At 36.1% G+C, this 25,422-nt stretch overlaps 3 protein-coding genes across 6 annotated transcripts; all 3 read left to right on the forward strand.

Annotated features, from left to right (window-relative positions):
* The first annotated feature begins 1,727 nt into the window (after positions 1–1,727).
* LOC113355723 lies at positions 1,728–7,118 on the forward strand. Of its 4 annotated transcripts, XM_026598651.1 has the most exons (10): positions 1,728–2,199; positions 2,520–2,570; positions 2,712–2,995; positions 3,208–3,269; positions 3,383–3,509; positions 3,605–3,633; positions 3,819–3,919; positions 4,977–5,474; positions 5,561–5,754; positions 6,763–7,118. In XM_026598651.1, exons 4-9 carry the CDS (start codon positions 3,256–3,258, stop codon positions 5,752–5,754), a joined length of 963 nt encoding a protein of 320 aa, XP_026454436.1. In that variant the 5' UTR covers positions 1,728–2,199; positions 2,520–2,570; positions 2,712–2,995; positions 3,208–3,255; the 3' UTR covers positions 6,763–7,118. The 4 variants fall into 4 exon arrangements, with proteins under 4 accessions (XP_026454436.1, XP_026454437.1, XP_026454438.1 ...); XM_026598652.1 differs by lacking the exon at positions 6,763–7,118 and having other exon boundaries at positions 5,031–5,474; positions 5,561–6,016; XM_026598653.1 differs by lacking the exons at positions 1,728–2,199; positions 2,520–2,570; positions 2,712–2,995; ... (1 more) ...; positions 3,605–3,633; positions 6,763–7,118 and having other exon boundaries at positions 5,561–6,016.
* An 11,444-nt stretch (positions 7,119–18,562) lies between these two features.
* Positions 18,563–21,818, forward strand: LOC113355724 (adoMet-dependent rRNA methyltransferase spb1-like). Its single transcript, XM_026598655.1, has 8 exons — positions 18,563–19,034; positions 19,355–19,405; positions 19,547–19,831; positions 20,044–20,105; positions 20,218–20,344; positions 20,440–20,468; positions 20,654–20,752; positions 21,812–21,818. The coding sequence occupies exons 1-8, from the start codon at positions 18,600–18,602 to the stop codon at positions 21,816–21,818; spliced, it is 1,095 nt and encodes a 364-aa protein (XP_026454440.1). The 5' UTR covers positions 18,563–18,599.
* LOC113355725 lies at positions 20,956–23,954 on the forward strand. The gene is made up of 3 exons (XM_026598656.1): positions 20,956–22,309; positions 22,396–22,589; positions 23,599–23,954. The coding sequence occupies exons 1-2, from the start codon at positions 21,847–21,849 to the stop codon at positions 22,587–22,589; spliced, it is 657 nt and encodes a 218-aa protein (XP_026454441.1). The 5' UTR covers positions 20,956–21,846; the 3' UTR covers positions 23,599–23,954.
* Positions 23,955–25,422: the final 1,468 nt, after the last annotated feature.

Here is a 25,422-nt window from a genome sequence, read left to right on the forward strand (position 1 = left end):
AACGTTTGTACATCTGAGGTTTTGAGAATAATGTTTTCCTAATTAATCAAGTTGATGATGAAATCCCGACTATATTGTACTAATGTTCGAATTATATTGACGGGGACCTAAATCTTCAACTCATATCCACAATCTAATGTTCGAATTGCTTTAGTGGTGGAGCATCAGCAGTTGATCTGTTATTGCTCCGCAGCATCTTTTTTTTTTTTGATTAATTTCCCAAAAAAATGAGAATGGTCAAGGCACCGGGCGAAAGATAACCCATTAATTTTTTTTTTAGTGTTTTGTTTGTAGCTTGCCAGCACATCTCCAATAAAGAGAAATCTCATCTCTCTGTTTCAGTTCACTCAGTTTACCCTTTTCTGACCTTCAGCTATAAGGTCCCATGTTAACTGTGATGTTGATTGATGGTGGTTAAGGGTAAGCTGAATGAACTGGATGGTGATTAAGGGTAAGCTGAATGAACTGGATGTTGATTGATGGTGATGAAGGGTAAGCTGAATGAATTAGAAGAGGATATGAGTACATATTCACTGACGTCACTTATTCAACATCGAAAGTTTGAGCATCATTATTGGTACACGTAATTGTATATATATGCACTTAAATTCTAATTCTAATTCTTATTTAGAGAAGTTCATCGCTGCGAACATATTTACAGAAGTACACGTAATCTTCAGTATCGTCCGTAGTAATTTTGCTACAGTTCATAGAATGTGAAATGTTAAATGGCATTGGGATTCATACTTTGTTGTTGGCAAATTGTGTGGGTGAGATATATGGTACCGACACTTAATAATGTTGTACGTAATGTATTCTTCCCATTGATCCTTAATTGTAATTTACTTGGAGCTGTTGACTATTCAGGCTAATGAATCTGGGAAGCTTTACATAAATATAGTGCTCGATGTGATTAGTTTTTTTTAGTTGATCTGTAACGGTTACACTCTCAATTTACCCATTGCAGAACAAAAAATATATGTGATGCAGGGAAAGACACCTGCTGGCAGTCACATGGGAGAGGATCAAAGGAGCAACGAAGAAATGCTAACATTTTTCGGCATAAGTTAAAAAGAAGACGAGGGAGAGAAGACTGATGACAAAACGCCACGTTGGTTGAAGATAGTGATGGCGAAATTCCGATATTTATCGACCATATCAATGGTAAAAACGAAGGTGATGGGAGTGATGACGATTTAACTATTTTATAATTTTTATGATAGCAACTTTTAATTTGTTACTGTTGCATTTTTTCCTTGGATTAGAAATCGATAAAAACATTAATTAGATTCCAAACTGATAATCTCTCCAAACCAAGTTGAATCTGTAAAAAAAAGTAATAATTTTCTTTTTTTTATTACGAAAATCTAATCATATCTTGATGAAACTGATAGAAGAGAAAATATTTGTCAATTGGTAACTGAAGATGATTAGTACAATTTCAGAACTGGGAAAAAATTACAAAATTTAAGCAAAATCCCCGAATATAAAAAAACATTGAATTACTTAACTTATGCATTTATATCATAGTAACAAATTCGGTATGACAGACTTAAACCCGTGCAACGCACGGGCTCAACACTAGTAAGAATTATTTAGAATTATTACACGATATATACCACGGGACTACTACAAGAAAGACAGGCTGATTGTAGTGAGGGTAACTTCGTGATTTCACGGGTCGTATAGATATAATAAGTTGGAACAAACCAATTTCAATCGGTTTTCAGAATAGAAACCCTAGACGGCACAGAGAAGAGAGAAATGGGTAAACGAGGACGAGATGAATCGATTCAGGCAAAAGTTAGAGCTGCAGTGACGTTGAATAGTTTAAATTCTGAATTCCGTTTTCTAGGTAAAGATACTAAATCTGTATTAGACCTATGTGCTGGCAGTGGTTGGATGCAACTTGCTGTTGCTAGAATTTCAAAAGGAGGTTTTGTTCTTGGTGTTGATCTCCATCCGGTTACACCTATTCTAGGCGCAATTTCAATACAAGAAGATATCGCTACTCGTGAGTGCAGAGATACTATTGAGAAACATATGACTGAAAATGGTTTTACTGGTTTTGATGTCGTAATGCGTGGTGGATTATCTTCTGATTCTTGCGCTACTACTTGGGATCAGGCATCTTTGCTTACTAAATCAATTAAACTCGCTACTAAATTTTTATCACCCGATGGAACTTTTGTCACCAAGGTAAATATGAGTTTCTTTTTTCCAATACAACACCTGAATTTTTTTTATGTTAAGAGTGATCAGTTTATGAATTAATGTCACAAGGAAGATTGTGTGGTATGTTTTTCTGTTCTGTATCATCATTAGTGTCAAACAAACAATCTTGTATTAATTAGGATGTTGATGATGCTGGTTACTTTTAGAGCTATGTAATTAAGCTGTTTTGATAATACTAAAAGTATTGCTATTTTCTATTTATGTATGGGTTTCTTGTTGAATTGCTATTTTCTATATATGTATGATGAGTATTGATTACTTTGTTTTCATGTCCTGAATGATAGATGTTCGACGGAGCAGAAGATTACAATCCCATGCTCTACTGTCTTGAGCAGGTTAGGCTTCTGTTTCCTTCTCCTTACCTTATATTGTTATTATTAGTATTGTAGTTTACCTTATATTGTTATTATTAGTATTGTAGTTTTGCCTTCTTTACGTGATGGATATATCTGATTTTTACACTTCTCTGCTGACAGTTATTTTGCAGAGTCGTCGTGACGAAACCGACTTCCACATCTACAAAAACCTACATTGTGGCTTTAAATTATAAAGCCCCAGAAAAGATTAATCCCCGTCTACTCGTTACCAGGAATTTGTTCTCTATTAAAGAAGAAGAAGAAGAAGAAAAAAAGTGGTTGTTTTGGCTTCAGATTTTGTGTGGTCCGAGACTCCACTTGAAGTCCTTGAAAAAGCATGCTCACTCTCCTTCGCTGATGATGATTGCTTATCTTTAAAGGATCATAGTTTAACTACCAAAAGGGTACTGTTTTTTTGATTTTTTAAATCACCTCAGTCTTGAGCTGGATATTCCGAATTTGAAAGCTGTATGGGTGTCTGATGTGATATTTCATTTCCTGTAAAAGATGCTGTGTATGCTAATTATCTGGTCCATAATGTTATGTCAATTTTCACTATAGTGATAAGGTGTTTTTTGTGCCATTTCATCTCATTCTGTTTCATTTTTCTTTTCAGATCAAGAGGATATGCAAAGATCTTCGGGTTTTGAACAAGCGACGTTTTATGCATCTGATGAAGTATAAAACTGAACTCTCTTTCGTGCATAAGCATATCTCTATCAAATATAGAGGTATTCTTGATATAGCTTTATTATCTCTTATTTTTTTTGTGGTTGTTTCCAAATAAATAGGTGGAGGTTGCATGTGAGAGAAGCTCTGTCACATGCTCAGAATGCTGATGCCAAGGATGGAAATAAGGGCAATGATGATGATGATGAGATACCCGATGAAATGGAGTATTCAGAAGATATTCCAAAGGTAAATTTCCTTAAGTGTTTCAATTTTTATGTGTGCTCTTTCACTGATGAAATTCAGGCTTCTAATTCTCTAAGTATATGTCTTTTTGGGTGAAGATGTATTTTTCTGCTGAAACTAGCACGAGGTATGTACCATTTCTTGGATGATCTTATTTCTGATAGGTTATTTGTGTATGCTGACCATGTAGAAATGATACTTTCTTAGATATTTAAATTAATGGTTTTAATAACCCCTTTTTAGGGTCGTATGTAACTTGTAATTGTACTCCGAGATAGTAGTGTGAATAACTTTTTGCGTTCGTCTATCTAGGATCCATGGTACAACCGTAATGGGTGTGGTCGTAGATGACATAGATCGTGGAATTTTGATAGGAACGGATGGCCTGTTAACAGGTTCAAAATTTCGCGAAGGTAACGACTTCTAACTTATTTGGTATGCACACACTGCAATACTTTAACTATTTAGATTTGCTGAATTCCCAAGTCTCAAGTTTATTAACTATTTAGTTTTGCTGACAATGAGTTAATTTGGTCCTCTTTGTTCTTTAAGTGAATAAATTTTGTATGTTACTTTGAGGGATAAAATGAGAAGTATTATGCTTGCCATTTCTATGTTTTTGTAGAATGATGAACGGGTTAAAGGTTTAGCCATCGTAGGTCATGCCTATATTCCCATCCAAGCTTTAACTTTATCAACATAAATATTATTTCGTAAGAACTCGATTATCACTAGCATCGCGTAGTTATTAATAATAGTTAAGTTCTCGTCTCTTATATATCGTGTAAAGCTAATAAACGATGACAATTCTTCTAAATTAAAACCAAACAATTGAAAATGTAGTCCTACTACTCCCTTTTAATTAATTATTCAGTGCAATAGTGATTTAATTTACAACAATACATGAGCTGTTTAGTGTTCCTTTCATCTGTTAAAAGATCATCTACGACTTTTTTGACATGGCTTTGAAAGTTTCAATTGACCATTTTTCTAGAAAGGGACCACAAATTTCAGGAAAGGAGTCAAACGTCAAAGGTAGTAGATAACCAAAAAGAGAAGTAAATCTTAGAAGTTTTGTCTATTCAGGTATTCATAGGCCATAGTCCATGACATGCCTTGTATTGCCTTCTTTTTTTACTATGTGCAACAATTATGTTTGTATCTTTGAAGTTGTTTTTTGACTTCATTCTTTCACTTTGGTTAACTTAAGCTCAGTCTGTCGGTAAGAGTTCTTATTGAGAGGATAGAATACTTTCGTCTTTTATTGTGTTGAGAAAGAAGTGCAGGTAACAAGCAGGTAAACTGTCTCGTACTTTGTCCACTACTTGTGTGTACATGAGAAATTTTATCACAAACTTCATTCACTCACCTCCTAGAAAAGAACACCAAAAGTTTCATTATGATATTACATATCCTCCTATCAGCAGACATAAGTTTTACACGCATTTGAATCTAAGATTGATTTTGCAGAAGGTGACATCAAACTTAAAGTCATCGGATATGATATGCTGTGTGGAATGGCAGGTGACTACAAATTCACAGAAACGGTACACCAGCATATAGATCGTGAGGTGTGGGGTAAGATCAATGCTAATCAGAGCAGACCATCAGTTAGGAAATGTGCTCATATGTTGAAGAGTTTTTATTCTGATATGTTGGCGGAGGGAAATGAGTTCGATCAGATGTGGCTAAAGATTCAGGGGAAAAAACGTCATGCTTTTCTGACATTGGCAGGGTACGAAGACATAGGTGGAGATAAACTAATCCCTCATTTGTGGTCTGCTACGAAGTTAGGGGCTATAAGAGAATCTAAGTGCTGTTATAGTGGATCTGGTGGTTCATATGCCGAAGTCTTTTTGAAAGAAAATATCGGAAAATGTAATTCAGTTGATAACACAATCGTTATCATGCAAAAGGCGTACCTCAAAGCGGCTAGATATGACTGTAAAACCGGAGGAAACTTTACGAGTAAGTAAAAACAAACAAATTAATCATTTTATAATCATCTTAATAAGTTAATTTTCCCTTACTAATAATAAGTATTTTTTTTGAAGTTTTTGTGATTACACCTGAAGAAGACCTTGAAGCTTTGAGGAGGACACCTCTAGACCAAAGAATGACGGGAAACATCGATGAGCGGGTAGCAACTTTAAGTGAATTGAAAGAACTCTACGAAGATGATTTCAATGATCGCTCCATGGAACAAACATATGCTGCTGATATTTGGGGAAAGAGAAGGAGAGTCTAGGTCGGTTCATTAATTCAGAACTCTTGCTACTAATGTAGTACCTTATGCACTTTTCGCATCCTGCTGTTTGGTTGCTGCTTGCTCTCTAAATTTGTAGGACCATATTAGATCTTGAATTATTTAATGTCTCTTGATGCCAGAGGTCGCCAGTTGAATTGCTCTACTTAATGTGTTGATATTCTGCCTGAAATAACTTTGTTGACTAGCTGTGTTATTTTCTTCTGCTTCTTGATGATTGAGAATTATCTTAGGTCCTGGACTATATATGGAATTACACTTAGAAAACCAATTAGAGCTTTCATCCAAGTTACATGGATTGTGTCTTAGAGGAAGGCAAACATTAATGATTTTTTTCGCGCCGCCTGAACAGTTTAATATCTTAACTTATTTGGTAAAAATTGTATGACTATTGCGAATGTATAATATAAGCACCTTTGGTGTTGAACCCAAACATCATTTTATATTTTCAGCAAAGAGCTGAACATCATTTGATAGACAAAAACTGGGTTGATCATCTTTCAACTGTTTTTTTTCACCAAAAATAGCCATCGAGTACCATTAACTGAGTAGCCGATTCCACAACTAATTATTTGTTTGTTTCAGTTATTTAATTTTTACTTTTTTTTTCTTCATATCAATGGTTAAGTTTCAGAGTGCTTGTTGGAATATATAAAAATGAAATCAAATGGTGCACTTTAGATCCTTGGGTTCATTGTCGAGTTGAAAAGTTCTGAAATTCTATATTGCACTCTTTCTTGTGGTGTTGGGTTCGCTTGTAGGATTTTTCAGTTTTTTCTGTTTTTAAAATAGTTTGTGTTTTGCTGCTCTAATCCTTAGCTATACAAAGCTGATCTGATATTGTACACACGTCGGCTACATCGCTTTGTTTCTAACTTCCGCTACTTAAGGACCAACTATACTCAATGCTCCATCATCACCATAAATTTCTGTCATATAACTGTGCTCTGGATCTTGTTCTAGAAACAGTAAAAATCTCTTGTCTTGCAGGAGAAGCCCTATTTGAGTATAGCAGCTGCTTTCATTTATGTGATAACCTCTGACGAGAAGAAGCTACATCCAGGTTTTGGCAGAACCCTATTTCCTTCTGCGACGGATAGATATGTTTTAAAGGCCTTTCTTTCTGTCATTGATTAGTGAGGTGTGTGGATAATGGCTGTGACAGAAGTTGCTTCAGAAACCATTAGGATTTCATATTCGGATCTTGATCCTTGCCTGACTAGGTTATTACTAATCTCGTATGTGGAAGAGGTATGCTGGAGAACTCTTATGAGTTGATCAGTCTCTTCATTTCTGTATATATTCTTAACATATCAATGGCTAATGCTTTATTTTATTTCTTAGAATGGCTAATGGTAAACTAAAATGCGAAGGTATTCGATTACCAGACAGAAACAATCATCACATCATATAAGGAAAATAAAGAATAAGTACTCTTCCAATATAGGTTTTATGCCTATTCATATAGGCGATATGGCATGCCTTTCATTGCCTTTTCTTACTCTATGTGAAGCAGTTCTGTTATGTGGCTTTGAAATTGTTTTTTGACTTCATTCTCTCTGTTTTGTGGCTTTGAACGCGTTCTGTTTTTTGACTCCATTGCTGTGTTGAGAGAAGAAGTACAGGTGCCAAAGCATGTAAACTGTCTCGTAGTTTGTCTTTAAACGATTAATTAATCGTTCGATTTATAGTCTCTGTCAAATTAATCGTTTTATATAGTCTTGGTAATGAGTATACATTTTTAAGTTTTGATTGAGGATGATTTCAACGACCGCAGTATAAACCAAACATATGCAGCTGGTTGTTGGAGTAGCACTACTATTTAGAGTTCTTTTTTGTTTGTTTCATTAGTTCCCTCTATCTTTTGACAAGGTATCAACGAAGTTATCCTGTATTTTTTTTTTTAATAAACAGGAATTTTATTAAAGATTAACCGTTATACAACATAATATTTTGACCCTTTACAATACCATCCAAGACTACATTTCAGCATATTAACGTGGGTTAGGTGTTTAATGTATTTTGGATGTTGGGGATTTTGAGGGAGTGTAAGAGAGTATAGGGAGTTTGGTGTTTTTAGTGTAGGGAGTTTGAGAGACTCCCAAAATCTCTACTTTTTTGAGAGATTTGGAGTGAGGCAAAAATATACTATAAACTCCCTAGAACTCCCCAGAACTCCTCCAGAAAACCCAACTCCCTACATTCTAGTTTTTACCAGCAACACTAATAGGGAGTTTTAGAGCTTCTTTCAAACTCCCCCACGACCAACGGGGGAGTTTGGGAGACTCTTCTAAACTCTCCCACGACTAACGGGGATTTTGAGAGACTCCTTCGAACTTCCCCACGACTAACGGGAAAAAGCCCCAACTACACCCAACTCCCTTGAGGGCTAACACCTTGTAAATCTAGGTCATCAGGAACAAAAAAACGTTTTTTTTTCCACGACTCCACTTAGCTAACTTGTCAGCTTCCCCATTCAAGTCCCTGTGTACATACTTGGTACAACAACTTTGCAGTCAGCTCTGATCTTGATAGAAGAAAAGTTTAATTTTGCTGTCCATTTCATTGCTCGTTCAATAGCTATGGCTTCTACTGCCGCTGGGCTTATGGAACCCCCTGGAAAGAAACAAATATCAGCTATTTTGTTATTTAACCATAATATTAGAACGATTTTTTGGGCACCGGCCTTTTTTTTAGGGGACTATTGTTTTATAAGGACATCTATCCTATACTTATATGGGATGTCCTAAAGTGTAGACATTACTATTTTACCCCCTAACTCCAATTAAGATTATAACTAAACTAATAACTACCAAAATATAAAAAACCTAATCTAATCTATTAACAAAAACACAAAATCAGACTACCCTACCGCCGCACAAAGAAAAAAAAAAATTCTTCTCTTCTTCTTGTTCTTCTTCCTTTCAACATCGTCTTCATCGATTAATCGTTGATTCATAAAATTTTCATCGTCGATTAATCAATCGAGTATAAGAATGGTTCTTCGAAAGAAAACCAACCGACTCCCAGGAACAGGTCCCTCGTTAGGACATCTAGCAATCAGCCAAGTGATTTTGAGATTCATAAAGAAGTGGAACCGGAAAATGAAGTCATAATCGGCTACAATAGACGCCCGAAGAACCCTGAAACTGCCATGGCAAAGATCCGCATGTATTTTTATGTAAACCCATTACTTTTAATTTGATTTTGATTGGTTTAATTGTATAGAAATCATCAAAATAGGGTTCAAATGGAAGTTACAGTGTGTTGTTCGGTTAAAACGAGTTTCAAAAAAAACCTAGTTTTCCAAACCGAACTTCCTGATATGAAGAACACGAAGAACAGTTCGGTTTCATGAAATTTAGATATAGCTTACCGAACTCGTAGTTCGGTTGTTTCGCAAAAAATGTTAAAACTGTTTTGCAACCGAACTTCACCTTTATTACTCAAAATTTTTTTGTTGAAAATTTGTAACCGAACTCTGCTTGTTTGCACACTATGTTGAGTTATGATACAACCGAACTTCGTCCATTATGTTCGGTTGGTTCGCAATTTTTTTTTTAAAACTACGTAGTTACCGAACTCTACCCATATTAAAGAAAAATAAAAAAAAAATCCAAGGTAACCGAACTGTGCTATTTCCCCCTTGTGTTGAGTTCTCGTGTAACCGAACTTGTCCATCTCTGTTCGGTTGATTCGCAAACAATTTTTAAAACTACAAAGTAATCGAACTTTACCCATATTACAAAAAAATCCAGTGTAACCGAACTGTGTTATTTTTCCCTGTATGTTGAGTTATGATTTAACCGAACTTTGCCCACTCTGTTCGGTTGGTTCGCAAAAAATATTGACAAACCGAACTCCTAACTAATTGCATAAATGTGGAGTTTGGTTTGTTCGTAAAATTACTTTACTAACCGAAGTTTTCTCTGGAACCCACATGTTAGCTAATATCTTTTGTTTCCTTGATTAGTGGCAAAGGAAAAAAATTCAACCAAGGATTAGTGGAAGATATGAGAACTCCCACGCCTCGAGGCAAAGTACACTTAGGTTCCGATAAGCTTGGAACCCAAAATGCCAAGTTTGGAGGTGGGTCATTATCGGGTGTTATCATCCAAGATGGTGTCAATAGAGATAATTTTGACAACGTAATCCAACAAGTTAATGAAGAGATCATAGAAGAGATGGGAAGTCAAGAACATAATCAAGGTGGAGAAGGTGAACCATCTGAAGAAGGAGGAAATGAGGGTGACAATGATGACGGTGAAAAAGATGAGGAAGATGGAGATAAGGATGGAGATAATGAAGATGACGAGTCAGAGGAGGAAGAGGATGAAGAGGAAGAGGAACAAGTAGAAATAGTTCAAAAAAACCCTAGAAAGACGCCTAAAAAGCCTTGTGCTAGATATGCATACATTCCTGATGACGATTTGTGTTTGTCGCTAAAGAACCCAACTCATGGTACTCCAAGAGATGGAGGGGAGCTATTGCTTAGCTACAAAAACTCATGGGCTACCAAGATCTTTGCGACAAAGGTATTGAATCTTAACCATCAAGATTTTTCAGTCATTTTATTATATTTTGACATATATTTTTCTATATATATTAGTATATAAGATATGATGTTGTTTTTGTAGGATCATAATAATGTTGTTCGTGTCTTGAAACGTCAAAAGAACAAGATATGGAATATAGAGAATGAGTGTGATGAGGTCCGGTTGGCGATATTTGATTGTATACTATGGAACGGGATACAACATGCGCACCAAAAATTTGATGATGTCACTGTTTCTGCATTTGCCGAGAGGGCTTATCCAGAGACGGATACCTTTCATATACCGTTTGGCAAGACGACAATAACTCCGGATGATTGTTTTAGAATCACAGCCCTACCAATTACGGGAAGAAGTGTTCGAGATGGCTACGATCCCTCGATGAGTTATGAACTTCTTGAAAAGTTGGTCGAAAAGTGTAGGATGGAGCGATACAAAGGCACAATGTGAGTTTAGAAGAGCTGCAAAAGAGCCTAAGGAAGGTGATGATTATAATGAGTTTAAGGAAGACCGAAAAAGAACCTTTCCGGTTGTTGTACCTTCAGAGATCTATTAATTTTCTTTCCTTACCGACACTGTTAACTACACCATTTCTGTTGTCAGGACCGCAATCTGACAGTTCACAACCTTGCCGGCCCTGGTTTAGTCGGCAATGTAACTTAACAAAAGCATGCTGGCAAAATGATTGAAACTTTACTTAGCTAAACAAACCATTCATTCAACAACTAGAATCCAACATTTTTTGTCCAAAATACGAAAACATGTCACATAAACCTTAATAAAACATTTGTCCAACCATTAACCTTAACATTTGTCTACCACAACATAAAGAAATAAACTAGGAATGCATTCATTCACGACCACGACCACGGCCCCGTTTAGCATTTTCACGACCACGACCACTACCACCACCACCACCATGGGAACGAGCCCTCTTTTTTGTCAGCATTCATCTTGGATTGTGCTTCCCTCCTGGCTTGTGCTGCCCTCTTTACTTCAGCATTATCTTGCTGGAACAATTCGATGGCATCCTCATTGTCACCATTTCTAGCATGGTCAATGTGCTTGGTTTGCTCTTCAATCGACAAATGCTCTCCTCTTTCTCTCGCGCAACACATCACCTTCACAAGGGTCTTCAAATGCTCCTTCTATTTTCAATTAAACAACAAATAATTAATAGAATGATTCGATAATGTAATCTTTAAACATTAAGAGCAACTCTAAAATACTTACAAAGTACTTAAGACTTGTTGCTGGGTATTTCCCTGTCATCTTCCTCTTACGAGCCACTTGTTCAGCAGTCTGTTCCCTAATCACAGTAGGACGAGCCCAACCCAAGTACCACGGCATGTAATTCTCATGATCTTCATGAACTTTGGTCACCTCGTCCAAAAGACTCGTATCGATTTTATGCTTTTGTGTTTCCTTCCAATGAGATGTAGTTGGTGCTGAAGCGTAATGGACGCCAATACTTTCTAAGGACGTGGTGCACGATTCCCTTACCACTTTAAAGTGAGGTTTATCACCGGGATGGGGTTCTTCTTGAACGTAACCCACTTTCCGGATTATCCGATGTGGATCGTACATTGAAATCCATGGTGGTACAACAAGGGACCGTAGTAGAATGCACATCATCTCTCCTTTGGATTAAACCTTCCTTTCTAGCAACTCGATACAGATCAAATATTACCTCATCCGCAGTCAATTTGTCCAAGGCGATTCGAACGTTGATAAGAAGTTGCGGCATATCCTTATCTTGAGCACCCTTAAAACTGTATCTTTGTTGGCTTATCAATCACAAGCTTCTCATTCACTTTGATGTAGGGGTTGGCTTTCACTGAAGTATGGAAGTGCTCATATATCCAAACCTATGCAAATACAAAGTTTAGTAAGAATCTTACACTACGAGCATTTTGCAAATATAAATGATTTAGACAATAAAATTACCTGGAAGAGACATAGATTCCTTTTAACTTGCATAGTGAGTGCCCTTCAAGCCTTTGTAAACTCATTTTTCAAGAAGGCGACCACCGCAGTACCCCAAAAATACTCATGCATCTGATATAAGGGATGCAATAGTTGAATATACTTGCAGTCGACCAAGCTTCCGGAAATATCGGGGAAGATACGTTTGCCCAAGACATATAGCAAATAAGCTGACGTGGTAGCGTTGATTCGCACCAAGTCCACCCTTCCTTCTTTATCATAGGTTTTCTTGGTTCCAGAGAATGTGTCCCTCAACTTCTTCAAATTAAACTTCTTTCTTAGATAACCATCCTTCATCACAAGCATAGACTCCGTTTGAACCTGATTCCAACCGAACAAATCTTTGGTCAATTCGAAGATTTTGTACCAATCGATGTCATCATCGTAGCCATCACTGATTGATTTTCCCTCAACCTCGAGGCCTAAAATTTGATGAGCATCATCGGGAGTTATCGTCATCTCACCGAACGGGAGTAACATTGTATCAGTCTCTCCATAAAACCTCTCACAGAATGTGGATACGGTAGCTCTATCATACTCAACAATCGAAATCTCCACCGCAGGCCACAACCCGGAGTTCTTGACAATCGCTTGCACCTCGTCACATTCCTTGTCAAGTGGCCATTTCTTAATCACTGAGCATGAAGCTTGGCGCCTCAAGAGACGGATGGCATGCTTGTGATCCTAAATACCAAAAACACAAAATGAAAAGAAATACAAACACTTGAAGAAAATTTAAGATAGATACACTTAAATAAAAAACAAAGATGGATTGAGATTACCTATGACAATATTTTGGATTTCACATGCCCATGAGTCTTTGTATCCAAAAAGAACATCTCCACCATCTTCTGGGGCCCTTTTTAAAGGCCACCTGGTTTCAGTTTAACCTTCAAGTGAGAGGGAGGCATGTGGGAATCAACTGGTTTAATGAGAACCCTCTTCTTTCCGGTTTTAGTTGTAGTTGCATCTTGGGTTTGTTGATCATTAGCTTGAGTTTGATCTCCACCTTATTCTTCTTCTTCTTCTTTTTCAACAATTTCATCTTCTCCATCCTTATGTTTATCATCATCATCATCATCATCATTACCTTCTCCAACAGGTAGCATATCTTGATCACCATCATCATCATCATTGTTACCTCCTCCAGCATCCAGAGTTCTTTCAACATCATCATCTCTTCTACCAGATGGAATTGATTGGTCTCCATCCGGAGTTTCATCCGAATCATTTGATTCCGGTGGTGGTTGAGAATCATTATGCTCACAGATCTTTAGCGTTCCCGGATCAACCAGTGCCCCTCGATGTGTTGCAGTCAAGAGTTTGTCACTAAAGCGAGGAGGTCTTGAAGGAGGAGTAACAATTTTCTTATTTCCCTTTGCCAACTTGAACAAGAACAATTAAGAAAAAATTCAATAGTCGGCAGGGCCGACAAATATAATCAAGCCGTCGGAACAATGGTCAGAAGGGTCTATATCTAAAATACATGCCGGCTAAACTATAGTCAGTAGGGTCTTACTCAAATAACCTGTCGTCTTATAACAACTCAAATAAATTTTAAGGCACCAGGAGACACAAAAATTTGAAATACAGCCGTCAAGGTAAAAAATTATAACCCACAGACGGAAAAAAAAACTATCGCCGGCAAGCTCCTAGATTGAATAACTTGCCGACCTTGTGAAAATCAGTTACAAATATTCAACTGCTGGCAAGATCTTCAACCTAAGAGCTTGTCGACTAACCCTAAATATGAAAAGTCGAAAGGGTCATGGAAAAAACACCTTGCCAGCTAAATAATTGTGAATTTTCACAAATTCGATTTTTCTGACCTAATTTGACATGCAAACATGAAATTGAAGTACTACAGTGAGTTTAAGTAGGCCCTTACTTTCTCAATCGCGTCATTTCTCCTTTTTCAGCGGCTTCGATTTCTTCTTCTTCAACCGTTTTTTTCTTCTCTTTTTGTTGAACTAATTTTGCAATTCCAGAGTTATATTCATTGCGTTTTCTATTAGCTTCTTTCATACGACAATCCCTAGGTCGCGGCGGATCCATGTTTGAAGATTAATCGGAATTTTCGAGTCGACGAGTTTCGGTGGTGGGAGATGGAGGAGCCGGTAAGGTAGAGGAGGAGAAGAAGAAGAGGAGAAGATGAAATGAACAAAATGAACTGATTAAGGGTAATAAGAATTATAAAGGATAAGGATAGTTTTGTAACTTTACCCATTAGGACTCCCCCTTAGCCCTTAAAAAGAGTCCACTTAAAATTGGTTATACCCCAATTAATATGGGTATACCCCAAATTGGCGAGGATAAAAAAAACTGGTCACATTTACCGTAGCGATTTTAGGAGAAAATAATAACCTGAAAGATTAAAAACACCCTTTTTTGTTATTATTATTATTATTATTATATATATAATTATATATATAATTGCTGGCCTCACATTGAAAGTTAGGCCAGAAGCTTAAATTCTAAAGCTCCTGGTCCCCTACCAATAGGATTTGAGGGTTACCAATGTATTCAGCGATTTTCCTTTCACGCTACATATAAGGTGATGATTACTCCCACGGATTGTGAGTGCCATTAACAGATACCTAACTGCTTTTCCTGAAAACCCTATCTTTTTTTTCCCGGCCGCTTCGTCTCTTCTCTTCTCTCCTCTCCTCTCCTTATCTCTCTTCCTTTTCTCCCTATTTCTTCTTCCTTCACTGTGTTAATTGTTGATTTGTTTGTTGGGTTTATTTTGCAGGTGCGATTTTGTTGCTAATTGGTAACCCTAACCATAAGCCTTTTCCTTTTTTGGTTCTGCTTATCGGTGTTTTTATTTCTCTAAATCAATAAGCCAATCTGTATTATCAAATGATATTTGTCTTTGGTTGAAACCAGTACTCTTATTCTCTATCTGTTTTTAGATTGATGCACATATTCTTATTTAGCTGTCCATCCCATTTTAGTCATTTACATTCTATGTTTTGCAAACTTATGTATTTACCCATATATATAGGCTAGCTACCAGATGAGTGATCACGTACTGAGTCTTAATTTGATAAGCTTTCTGTTGTGTTGTTAATACTCTGAAGCTTATGCTCTTAGGTGCTGTTCATGGAGTGATCACACTTAACGAGTCATGTGAATCTTCGACTCTTTGGTGCCGATATCATTGAGTTTGAGTCAAGTAGTACCTTGCTTTTGGTGCAAATATAACAGTTTTTATGAAGCGGGTTTGATTATGCTTACTGTATTTCATACTAATTTTTAATTTGTTTTCTATTTGGGTATTTGAAATTTTTTGTTTCAGTGTTTGTATAGGAAGAGTGGATGAACTCAACGCCCAAGTTCAACAAACAACCCAAGGATACACTAACAGCAACATAAACAAGTTATGGCTTATCTCCACTCAAATATTGTGTCTTTTGATTGTTTAGGCTGTGTTGGTACTTGGTATTTAATTGTTTTTTCTAACTTTCGTATTAAACCAGATTAGTATTGAGTTGGAAATGTTCTTCCATTTGTCAAATGGAAGCTACTGACACATTTTGAAATGTCTCCGGGGGAGCCATACTGAAAATTACCATCTGGGAAGATTATTCCCAATAGGTCTGTGGCTAATTCTATCAGTTAGTATCATGTACCTGCTTGGCTGCATAAACCAAAAACCATGGTTTTACTAAGATATTTTAATTCTATCAGGGGAGCCATACTGAAAATTACCATTTGAGGAGATTATTCCCAATAGGTCTATGGTTAATTCTATCAGTTAGCTTATCATGTATCTGCTTGGCTGCATAAACCATAAACCATGGTTTTACTAAGATATTTTAATGTCAATCTACTAGAGGTGTAATATGAATTTTACTAATGTAATCTAATTAACACTTTGTAATGGTTTTGTCATATAATAACGTGGTAGGTATGTACTAATTACAAGTAATTTGGCAACTGTTAAACCATTGTACATGACTTCGAAATATTTCATGCAAGTGTTTTAAAGATGTCAGCAGTTGTAATTGCGGTCTGCTTCATCTTTGTGAAGGAGTGCCAATGTACTACTTAATGATTGCTTATTTTTATTTCAAATTTGAATGAAGTTGCCAACAAACACAAAATAATTACCTACCAGCTACTTTGCAGGGAAGTTCTCCTCTCAATAGATGCTACAGAGTTGTACTTCCATCTTAACATACTGATGAAGTTCATGAATTAAGAGTTATGTAGGTCCTATTGATATTGGGAAAGGAAAAAATTCTCGATACATCCTATTTAATTTGCCATACAGATTTCTATTTATATGCTGCCTGCAGGACAATTGATGTTGCTGCAGAAAATGATAATGGAAGTGCGAAAAATTGTGAAGATCAAGAAATATTTTAAACTAAAGATGTGATAGTAAATGGATGGCACTAAGAACCTTGGGTAGTGGTTTAGTTTATGAATGCTTAGAATTGGGCCATACCGCAGCAACTGAACCATCCCCTGTGATAATGTTGGGTACGCTCTCTCCCCCTCTTATAATAACGTTTTGTACATCTGAGGTTTTGAGAATAATGTTTTCCTAATTAATCAAGTTGATGATGAAATCCCGACTATATTGTACTAATGTTCGAATTATATTGACGGGGACCTAAATCTTCAACTCATATCCACAATCTAATGTTCGAATTGCTTTAGTGGTGGAGCATCAGCAGTTGATCTGTTATTGCTCCGCAGCATCTTTTTTTTTTTTTGATTAATTTCCCAAAAAAAATGAGAATGGTCAAGGCACCGGGCGAAAGATAACCCATTAATTTTCTTTTTTAGTGTTTTGTTTGTAGCTTGCCAGCACATCTCCAATAAAGAGAAATCTCATCTCTCTGTTTCAGTTCACTCAGTTTACCCTTTTTCTGACCTTCAGCTATAAGGTCCCATGTTAACTGTGATGTTGATTGATGGTGGTTAAGGGTAAGCTGAATGAACTGGATGGTGATTAAGGGTAAGCTGAATGAACTGGATGTTGATTGATGGTGATGAAGGGTAAGCTGAATGAATTAGAAGAGGATATGAGTACATATTCACTGACGTCACTTATTCAACATCGAAAGTTTGAGCATCATTATTGGTACACGTAATTGTATATATATGCACTTAAATTCTAATTCTAATTCTTATTTAGAGAAGTTCATCGCTGCGAACATATTTACAGAAGTACACGTAATCTTCAGTATCGTCCGTAGTAATTTTGCTACAGTTCATAGAATGTGAAATGTTAAATGGCATTGGGATTCATACTTTGTTGTTGGCAAATTGTGTGGGTGAGATATATGGTACCGACACTTAATAATGTTGTACGTAATGTATTCTTCCCATTGATCCTTAATTGTAATTTACTTGGAGCTGTTGACTATTCAGGCTAATGAATCTGGGAAGCTTTACATAAATATAGTGCTCGATGTGATTAGTTTTTTTTAGTTGATCTGTATAACGGTTACACTCTCAATTTACCCATTGCAGAACAAAAAATATATGTGATGCAGGGAAAGACACCTGCTGGCAGTCACATGGGAGAGGATCAAAGGAGCAACGAAGAAATGCTAACATTTTTCGGCATAAGTTAAAAAGAAGACGAGGGAGAGAAGACTGATGACAAAACGCCACGTTGGTTGAAGATAGTGATGGCGAAATTCCGATATTTATCGACCATATCAATGGTAAAAACGAAGGTGATGGGAGTGATGACGATTTAACTATTTTATAATTTTTATGATAGCAACTTTTAATTTGTTACTGTTGCATTTTTTCCTTGGATTAGAAATCGATAAAAACATTAATTAGATTCCAAACTGATAATCTCTCCAAACCAAGTTGAATCTGTAAAAAAAAGTAATAATTTTCTTTTTTTTTATTACGAAAATCTAATCATATCTTGATGAAACTGATAGAAGAGAAAATATTTGTCAATTGGTAACTGAAGATGATTAGTACAATTTCAGAACTGGGAAAAAATTACAAAATTTAAGCAAAATCCCCGAATATAAAAAAACATTGAATTACTTAACTTATGCATTTATATCATAGTAACAAATTCGGTATGACAGACTTAAACCCGTGCAACGCACGGGCTCAACACTAGTAAGAATTATTTAGAATTATTACACGATATATACCACGGGACTACTACAAGAAAGACAGGCTGATTGTAGTGAGGGTAACTTCGTGATTTCACGGGTCGTATAGATATAATAAGTTGGAACAAACCAATTTCAATCGGTTTTCAGAATAGAAACCCTAGACGGCACAGAGAAGAGAGAAATGGGTAAACGAGGACGAGATGAATCGATTCAGGCAAAAGTTAGAGCTGCAGTGACGTTGAATAGTTTAAATTCTGAATTCCGTTTTCTAGGTAAAGATACTAAATCTGTATTAGACCTATGTGCTGGCAGTGGTTGGATGCAACTTGCTGTTGCTAGAATTTCAAAAGGAGGTTTTGTTCTTGGTGTTGATCTCCATCCGGTTACACCTATTCTAGGCGCAATTTCAATACAAGAAGATATCGCTACTCGTGAGTGCAGAGATACTATTGAGAAACATATGACTGAAAATGGTTTTACTGGTTTTGATGTCGTAATGCGTGGTGGATTATCTTCTGATTCTTGCGCTACTACTTGGGATCAGGCATCTTTGCTTACTAAATCAATTAAACTCGCTACTAAATTTTTATCACCCGATGGAACTTTTGTCACCAAGGTAAATATGAGTTTCTTTTTTCCAATACAACACCTGAATTTTTTTTATGTTAAGAGTGATCAGTTTATGAATTAATGTCACAAGGAAGATTGTGTGGTATGTTTTTCTGTTCTGTATCATCATTAGTGTCAAACAAACAATCTTGTATTAATTAGGATGTTGATGATGCTGGTTACTTTTAGAGCTATGTAATTAAGCTGTTTTGATAATACTAAAAGTATTGCTATTTTCTATTTATGTATGGGTTTCTTGTTGAATTGCTATTTTCTATATATGTATGATGAGTATTGATTACTTTGTTTTCATGTCCTGAATGATAGATGTTCGACGGAGCAGAAGATTACAATCCCATGCTCTACTGTCTTGAGCAGGTTAGGCTTCTGTTTCCTTCTCCTTACCTTATATTGTTATTATTAGTATTGTAGTTTACCTTATATTGTTATTATTAGTATTGTAGTTTTGCCTTCTTTACGTGATGGATATATCTGATTTTTACACTTCTCTGCTGACAGTTATTTTGCAGAGTCGTCGTGACGAAACCGACTTCCACATCTACAAAAACCTACATTGTGGCTTTAAATTATAAAGCCCCAGAAAAGATTAATCCCCGTCTACTCGTTACCAGGAATTTGTTCTCTATTAAAGAAGAAGAAGAAGAAGAAGAAAAAGTGGTTGTTTTGGCTTCAGATTTTGTGTGGTCCGAGACTCCACTTGAAGTCCTTGAAAAAGCATGCTCACTCTCCTTCGCTGATGATGATTGCTTATCTTTAAAGGATCATAGTTTAACTACCAAAAGGGTACTGTTTTTTTGATTTTTTAAATCACCTCAGTCTTGAGCTGGATATTCCGAATTTGAAAGCTGTATGGGTGTCTGATGTGATATTTCATTTCCTGTAAAAGATGCTGTGTATGCTAATTATCTGGTCCATAATGTTATGTCAATTTTCACTATAGTGATAAGGTGTTTTTTGTGCCATTTCATCTCATTCTGTTTCATTTTTCTTTTCAGATCAAGAGGATATGCAAAGATCTTCGGGTTTTGAACAAGCGACGTTTTATGCATCTGATGAAGTATAAAACTGAACTCTCTTTCGTGCATAAGCATATCTCTATCAAATATAGAGGTATTCTTGATATAGCTTTATTATCTCTTATTTTTTTGTGGTTGTTTCCAAATAAATAGGTGGAGGTTGCATGTGAGAGAAGCTCTGTCACATGCTCAGAATGCTGATGCCAAGGATGGAAATAAGGGCAATGATGATGATGATGAGATACCCGATGAAATGGAGTATTCAGAAGATATTCCAAAGGTAAATTTCCTTAAGTGTTTCAATTTTTATGTGTGCTCTTTCACTGATGAAATTCAGGCTTCTAATTCTCTAAGTATATGTCTTTTTGGGTGAAGATGTATTTTTCTGCTGAAACTAGCACGAGGTATGTACCATTTCTTGGATGATCTTATTTCTGATAGGTTATTTGTGTATGCTGACCATGTAGAAATGATACTTTCTTAGATATTTAAATTAATGGTTTTAATAACCCCTTTTTAGGGTCGTATGTAACTTGTAATTGTACTCCGAGATAGTAGTGTGAATAACTTTTTGCGTTCGTCTATCTAGGATCCATGGTACAACCGTAATGGGTGTGGTCGTAGATGACATAGATCGTGGAATTTTGATAGGAACGGATGGCCTGTTAACAGGTTCAAAATTTCGAAGGTAACGACTTCTAACTTATTTGGTATGCACACACTGCAATACTTTAACTATTTAGATTTGCTGAATTCCCAAGTCTCAAGTTTATTAACTATTTAGTTTTGCTGACAATGAGTTAATTTGGTCCTCTTTGTTCTTTAAGTGAATAAATTTTGTATGTTACTTTGAGGGATAAAATGAGAAGTATTATGCTTGCCATTTCTATGTTTTTGTAGAATGATGAACGGGTTAAAGGTTTAGCCATCGTAGGTCATGCCTATATTCCCATCCAAGCTTTAACTTTATCAACATAAATATTATTTCGTAAGAACTCGATTATCACTAGCATCGCGTAGTTATTAATAATAGTTAAGTTCTCGTCTCTTATATATCGTGTAAAGCTAATAAACGATGACAATTCTTCTAAATTAAAACCAAACAATTGAAAATGTAGTCCTACTACTCCCTTTTAATTAATTATTCAGTGCAATAGTGATTTAATTTACAACAATACATGAGCTGTTTAGTGTTCCTTTCATCTGTTAAAAGATCATCTACGACTTTTTTGACATGGCTTTGAAAGTTTCAATTGACCATTTTTCTAGAAAGGGACCACAAATTTCAGGAAAGGAGTCAAACGTCAAAGGTAGTAGATAACCAAAAAGAGAAGTAAATCTTAGAAGTTTTGTCTATTCAGGTATTCATAGGCCATAGTCCATATGACATGCCTTGTATTGCCTTCTTTTTTTACTATGTGCAACAATTATGTTTGTATCTTTGAAGTTGTTTTTTGACTTCATTCTTTCACTTTGGTTAACTTAAGCTCAGTCTGTCGGTAAGAGTTCTTATTGAGAGGATAGAATACTTTCGTCTTTTATTGTGTTGAGAAAGAAGTGCAGGTAACAAGCAGGTAAACTGTCTCGTACTTTGTCCACTACTTGTGTGTACATGAGAAATTTTATCACAAACTTCATTCACTCACCTCCTAGAAAAGAACACCAAAAGTTTCATTATGATATTACATATCCTCCTATCAGCAGACATAAGTTTTACACGCATTTGAATCTAAGATTGATTTTGCAGAAGGTGACATCAAACTTAAAGTCATCGGATATGATATGCTGTGTGGAATGGCAGGTGACTACAAATTCACAGAAACGGTACACCAGCATATAGATCGTGAGGTGTGGGGTAAGATCAATGCTAATCAGAGCAGACCATCAGTTAGGAAATGTGCTCATATGTTGAAGAGTTTTTATTCTGATATGTTGGCGGAGGGAAATGAGTTCGATCAGATGTGGCTAAAGATTCAGGGGAAAAAACGTCATGCTTTTCTGACATTGGCAGGGTACGAAGACATAGGTGGAGATAAACTAATCCCTCATTTGTGGTCTGCTACGAAGTTAGGGGCTATAAGAGAATCTAAGTGCTGTTATAGTGGATCTGGTGGTTCATATGCCGAAGTCTTTTTGAAAGAAAATATCGGAAAATGTAATTCAGTTGATAACACAATCGTTATCATGCAAAAGGCGTACCTCAAAGCGGCTAGATATGACTGTAAAACCGGAGGAAACTTTACGAGTAAGTAAAAACAAACAAATTAATCATTTTATAATCATCTTAATAAGTTAATTTTCCCTTACTAATAATAAGTATTTTTTTTGAAGTTTTTGTGATTACACCTGAAGAAGACCTTGAAGCTTTGAGGAGGACACCTCTAGACCAAAGAATGACGGGAAACATCGATGAGCGGGTAGCAACTTTAAGTGAATTGAAAGAACTCTACGAAGATGATTTCAATGATCGCTCCATGGAACAAACATATGCTGCTGATATTTGGGGAAAGAGAAGGAGAGTCTAGGTCGGTTCATTAATTCAGAACTCTTGCTACTAATGTAGTACCTTATGCACTTTTCGCATCCTGCTGTTTGGTTGCTGCTTGCTCTCTAAATTTGTAGGACCATATTAGATCTTGAATTATTTAATGTCTCTTGATGCCAGAGGTCGCCAGTTGAATTGCTCTACTTAATGTGTTGATATTCTGCCTGAAATAACTTTGTTGACTAGCTGTGTTATTTTCTTCTGCTTCTTGATGATTGAGAATTATCTTAGGTCCTGGACTATATATGGAATTACACTTAGAAAACCAATTAGAGCTTTCATCCAAGTTACATGGATTGTGTCTTAGAGGAAGGCAAACATTAATGATATTTTGTTCGCACGCCTGAACAGTTTAATATCTTAACTTATTTGGTAAAAATTGTATGACTATTGCGAATGTATAATATAAGCACCTTTGGTGTTGAACCCAAACATCATTTTATATTTTCAGCAAAGAGCTGAACATCATTTGATAGACAAAAACTGGGTTGATCATCTTTCAACTGTTTTTTTTCACCAAAAATAGCCATCGAGTACCATTAACTGAGTAGCCGATTCCACAACTAATTATTTGTTTGTTTCAGTTATTTAATTTTTACTTTTTTTTTCTTCATATCAATGGTTAAGTTTCAGAGTGCTTGTTGGAATATATAAAAATGAAATCAAATGGTGCACTTTAGATCCTTGGGTTCATTGTCGAGTTGAAAAGTTCTGAAATTCTATATTGCACTCTTTCTTGTGGTGTTGGGTTCGCTTGTAGGATTTTTCAGTTTTTTCTGTTTTTAAAATAGTTTGTGTTTTGCTGCTCTAATCCTTAGCTATACAAAGCTGATCTGATATTGTACACACGTCGGCTACATCGCTTTGTTTCTAACTTCCGCTACTTAAGGACCAACTATACTCAATGCTCCATCATCACCATAAATTTCTGTCATATAACTGTGCTCTGGATCTTGTTCTAGAAACAGTAAAAATCTCTTGTCTTGCAGGAGAAGCCCTATTTGAGTATAGCAGCTGCTTTCATTTATGTGATAACCTCTGACGAGAAGAAGCTACATCCAGGTTTTGGCAGAACCCTATTTCCTTCTGCGACGGATAGATATGTTTTAAAGGCCTTTCTTTCTGTCATTGATTAGTGAGGTGTGTGGATAATGGCTGTGACAGAAGTTGCTTCAGAAACCATTAGGATTTCATATTCGGATCTTGATCCTTGCCTGACTAGGTTATTACTAATCTCGTATGTGGAAGAGGTATGCTGGAGAACTCTTATGAGTTGATCAGTCTCTTCATTTCTGTATATATTCTTAACATATCAATGGCTAATGCTTTATTTTATTTCTTAGAATGGCTAATGGTAAACTAAAATGCGAAGGTATTCGATTACCAGACAGAAACAATCATCACATCATATAAGGAAAATAAAGAATAAGTACTCTTCCAATATAGGTTTTATGCCTATTCATATAGGCGATATGGCATGCCTTTCATTGCCTTTTCTTACTCTATGTGAAGCAGTTCTGTTATGTGGCTTTGAAATTGTTTTTTGACTTCATTCTCTCTGTTTTGTGGCTTTGAACGCGTTCTGTTTTTTGACTCCATTGCTGTGTTGAGAGAAGAAGTACAGGTGCCAAAGCATGTAAACTGTCTCGTAGTTTGTCTTTAAACGATTAATTAATCGTTCGATTTATAGTCTCTGTCAAATTAATCGTTTTATATAGTCTTGGTAATGAGTATACATTTTTAAGTTTTGATTGAGGATGATTTCAACGACCGCAGTATAAACCAAACATATGCAGCTGGTTGTTGGAGTAGCACTACTATTTAGAGTTCTTTTTTGTTTGTTTCATTAGTTCCCTCTATCTTTTGACAAGGTATCAACGAAGTTATCCTGTATTTTTTTTTTTAATAAACAGGAATTTTATTAAAGATTAACCGTTATACAACATAATATTTTGACCCTTTACAATACCATCCAAGACTACATTTCAGCATATTAACGTGGGTTAGGTGTTTAATGTATTTTGGATGTTGGGGATTTTGAGGGAGTGTAAGAGAGTATAGGGAGTTTGGTGTTTTTAGTGTAGGGAGTTTGAGAGACTCCCAAAATCTCTACTTTTTTGAGAGATTTGGAGTGAGGCAAAAATATACTATAAACTCCCTAGAACTCCCCAGAACTCCTCCAGAAAACCCAACTCCCTACATTCTAGTTTTTACCAGCAACACTAATAGGGAGTTTTAGAGCTTCTTTCAAACTCCCCCACGACCAACGGGGGAGTTTGGGAGACTCTTCTAAACTCTCCCACGACTAACGGGGATTTTGAGAGACTCCTTCGAACTTCCCCACGACTAACGGGAAAAAGCCCCAACTACACCCAACTCCCTTGAGGACTAACACCTTGTAAATCTAGGTCATCAGGAACAAAAAAACGTTTTTTTTTCCACGACTCCACTTAGCTAACTTGTCAGCTTCCCCATTCAAGTCCCTGTGTACATACTTGGTACAACAACTTTGCAGTCAGCTCTGATCTTGATAGAAGAAAAGTTTAATTTTGTTGTCCATTTCATTGCTCGTTCAATAGCTATGGCTTCTACTGCCGCTGGGCTTATGGAACCCCCTGGAAAGAAACAAATATCAGCTATTTTGTTATTTAACCATAATATTAGAACGATTTTTTGGGCACCGGCCTTTTTTTTAGGGGACTATTGTTTTATAAGGACATCTATCCTATACTTATATGGGATGTCCTAAAGTGTAGACATTACTATTTTACCCCCTAACTCCAATTAAGATTATAACTAAACTAATAACTACC

This window comes from Papaver somniferum, chromosome 3 (assembly GCF_003573695.1).
Source record: "Papaver somniferum cultivar HN1 chromosome 3, ASM357369v1, whole genome shotgun sequence".
Lineage (NCBI taxonomy): Eukaryota > Viridiplantae > Streptophyta > Magnoliopsida > Ranunculales > Papaveraceae > Papaver > Papaver somniferum.

What these genes read in the sequence shown, in the direction of transcription:
- LOC113355724 (XM_026598655.1), top strand. Translation starts at nt 18,600, where the DNA reads ATGGGTAAACGAGGACGAGATGAATCGATTCAGGCAAAAGTTAGAGCT. An exon ending in CGTTTTATGCATCTGATGAA is followed by an intron (nt 20,106 to 20,217) that starts GTATAAAACTGA and finishes CCAAATAAATAG; the next exon opens with GTGGAGGTTGCATGTGAGAG. An exon ending in TCTGCTGAAACTAGCACGAG is followed by an intron (nt 20,469 to 20,653) that starts GTATGTACCATT and finishes TCGTCTATCTAG; the next exon opens with GATCCATGGTACAACCGTAA.
- LOC113355725 (XM_026598656.1), top strand. Translation starts at nt 21,847, where the DNA reads ATGCTGTGTGGAATGGCAGGTGACTACAAATTCACAGAAACGGTACAC. An exon ending in AACCGGAGGAAACTTTACGA is followed by an intron (nt 22,310 to 22,395) that starts GTAAGTAAAAAC and finishes TTTTTTTTGAAG; the next exon opens with TTTTTGTGATTACACCTGAA.
- LOC113355723 (XM_026598651.1), top strand. An exon ending in ATTCAGAAGATATTCCAAAG is followed by an intron (nt 3,510 to 3,604) that starts GTAAATTTCCTT and finishes TTTTGGGTGAAG; the next exon opens with ATGTATTTTTCTGCTGAAAC. An exon ending in TCTGCTGAAACTAGCACGAG is followed by an intron (nt 3,634 to 3,818) that starts GTATGTACCATT and finishes TCGTCTATCTAG; the next exon opens with GATCCATGGTACAACCGTAA.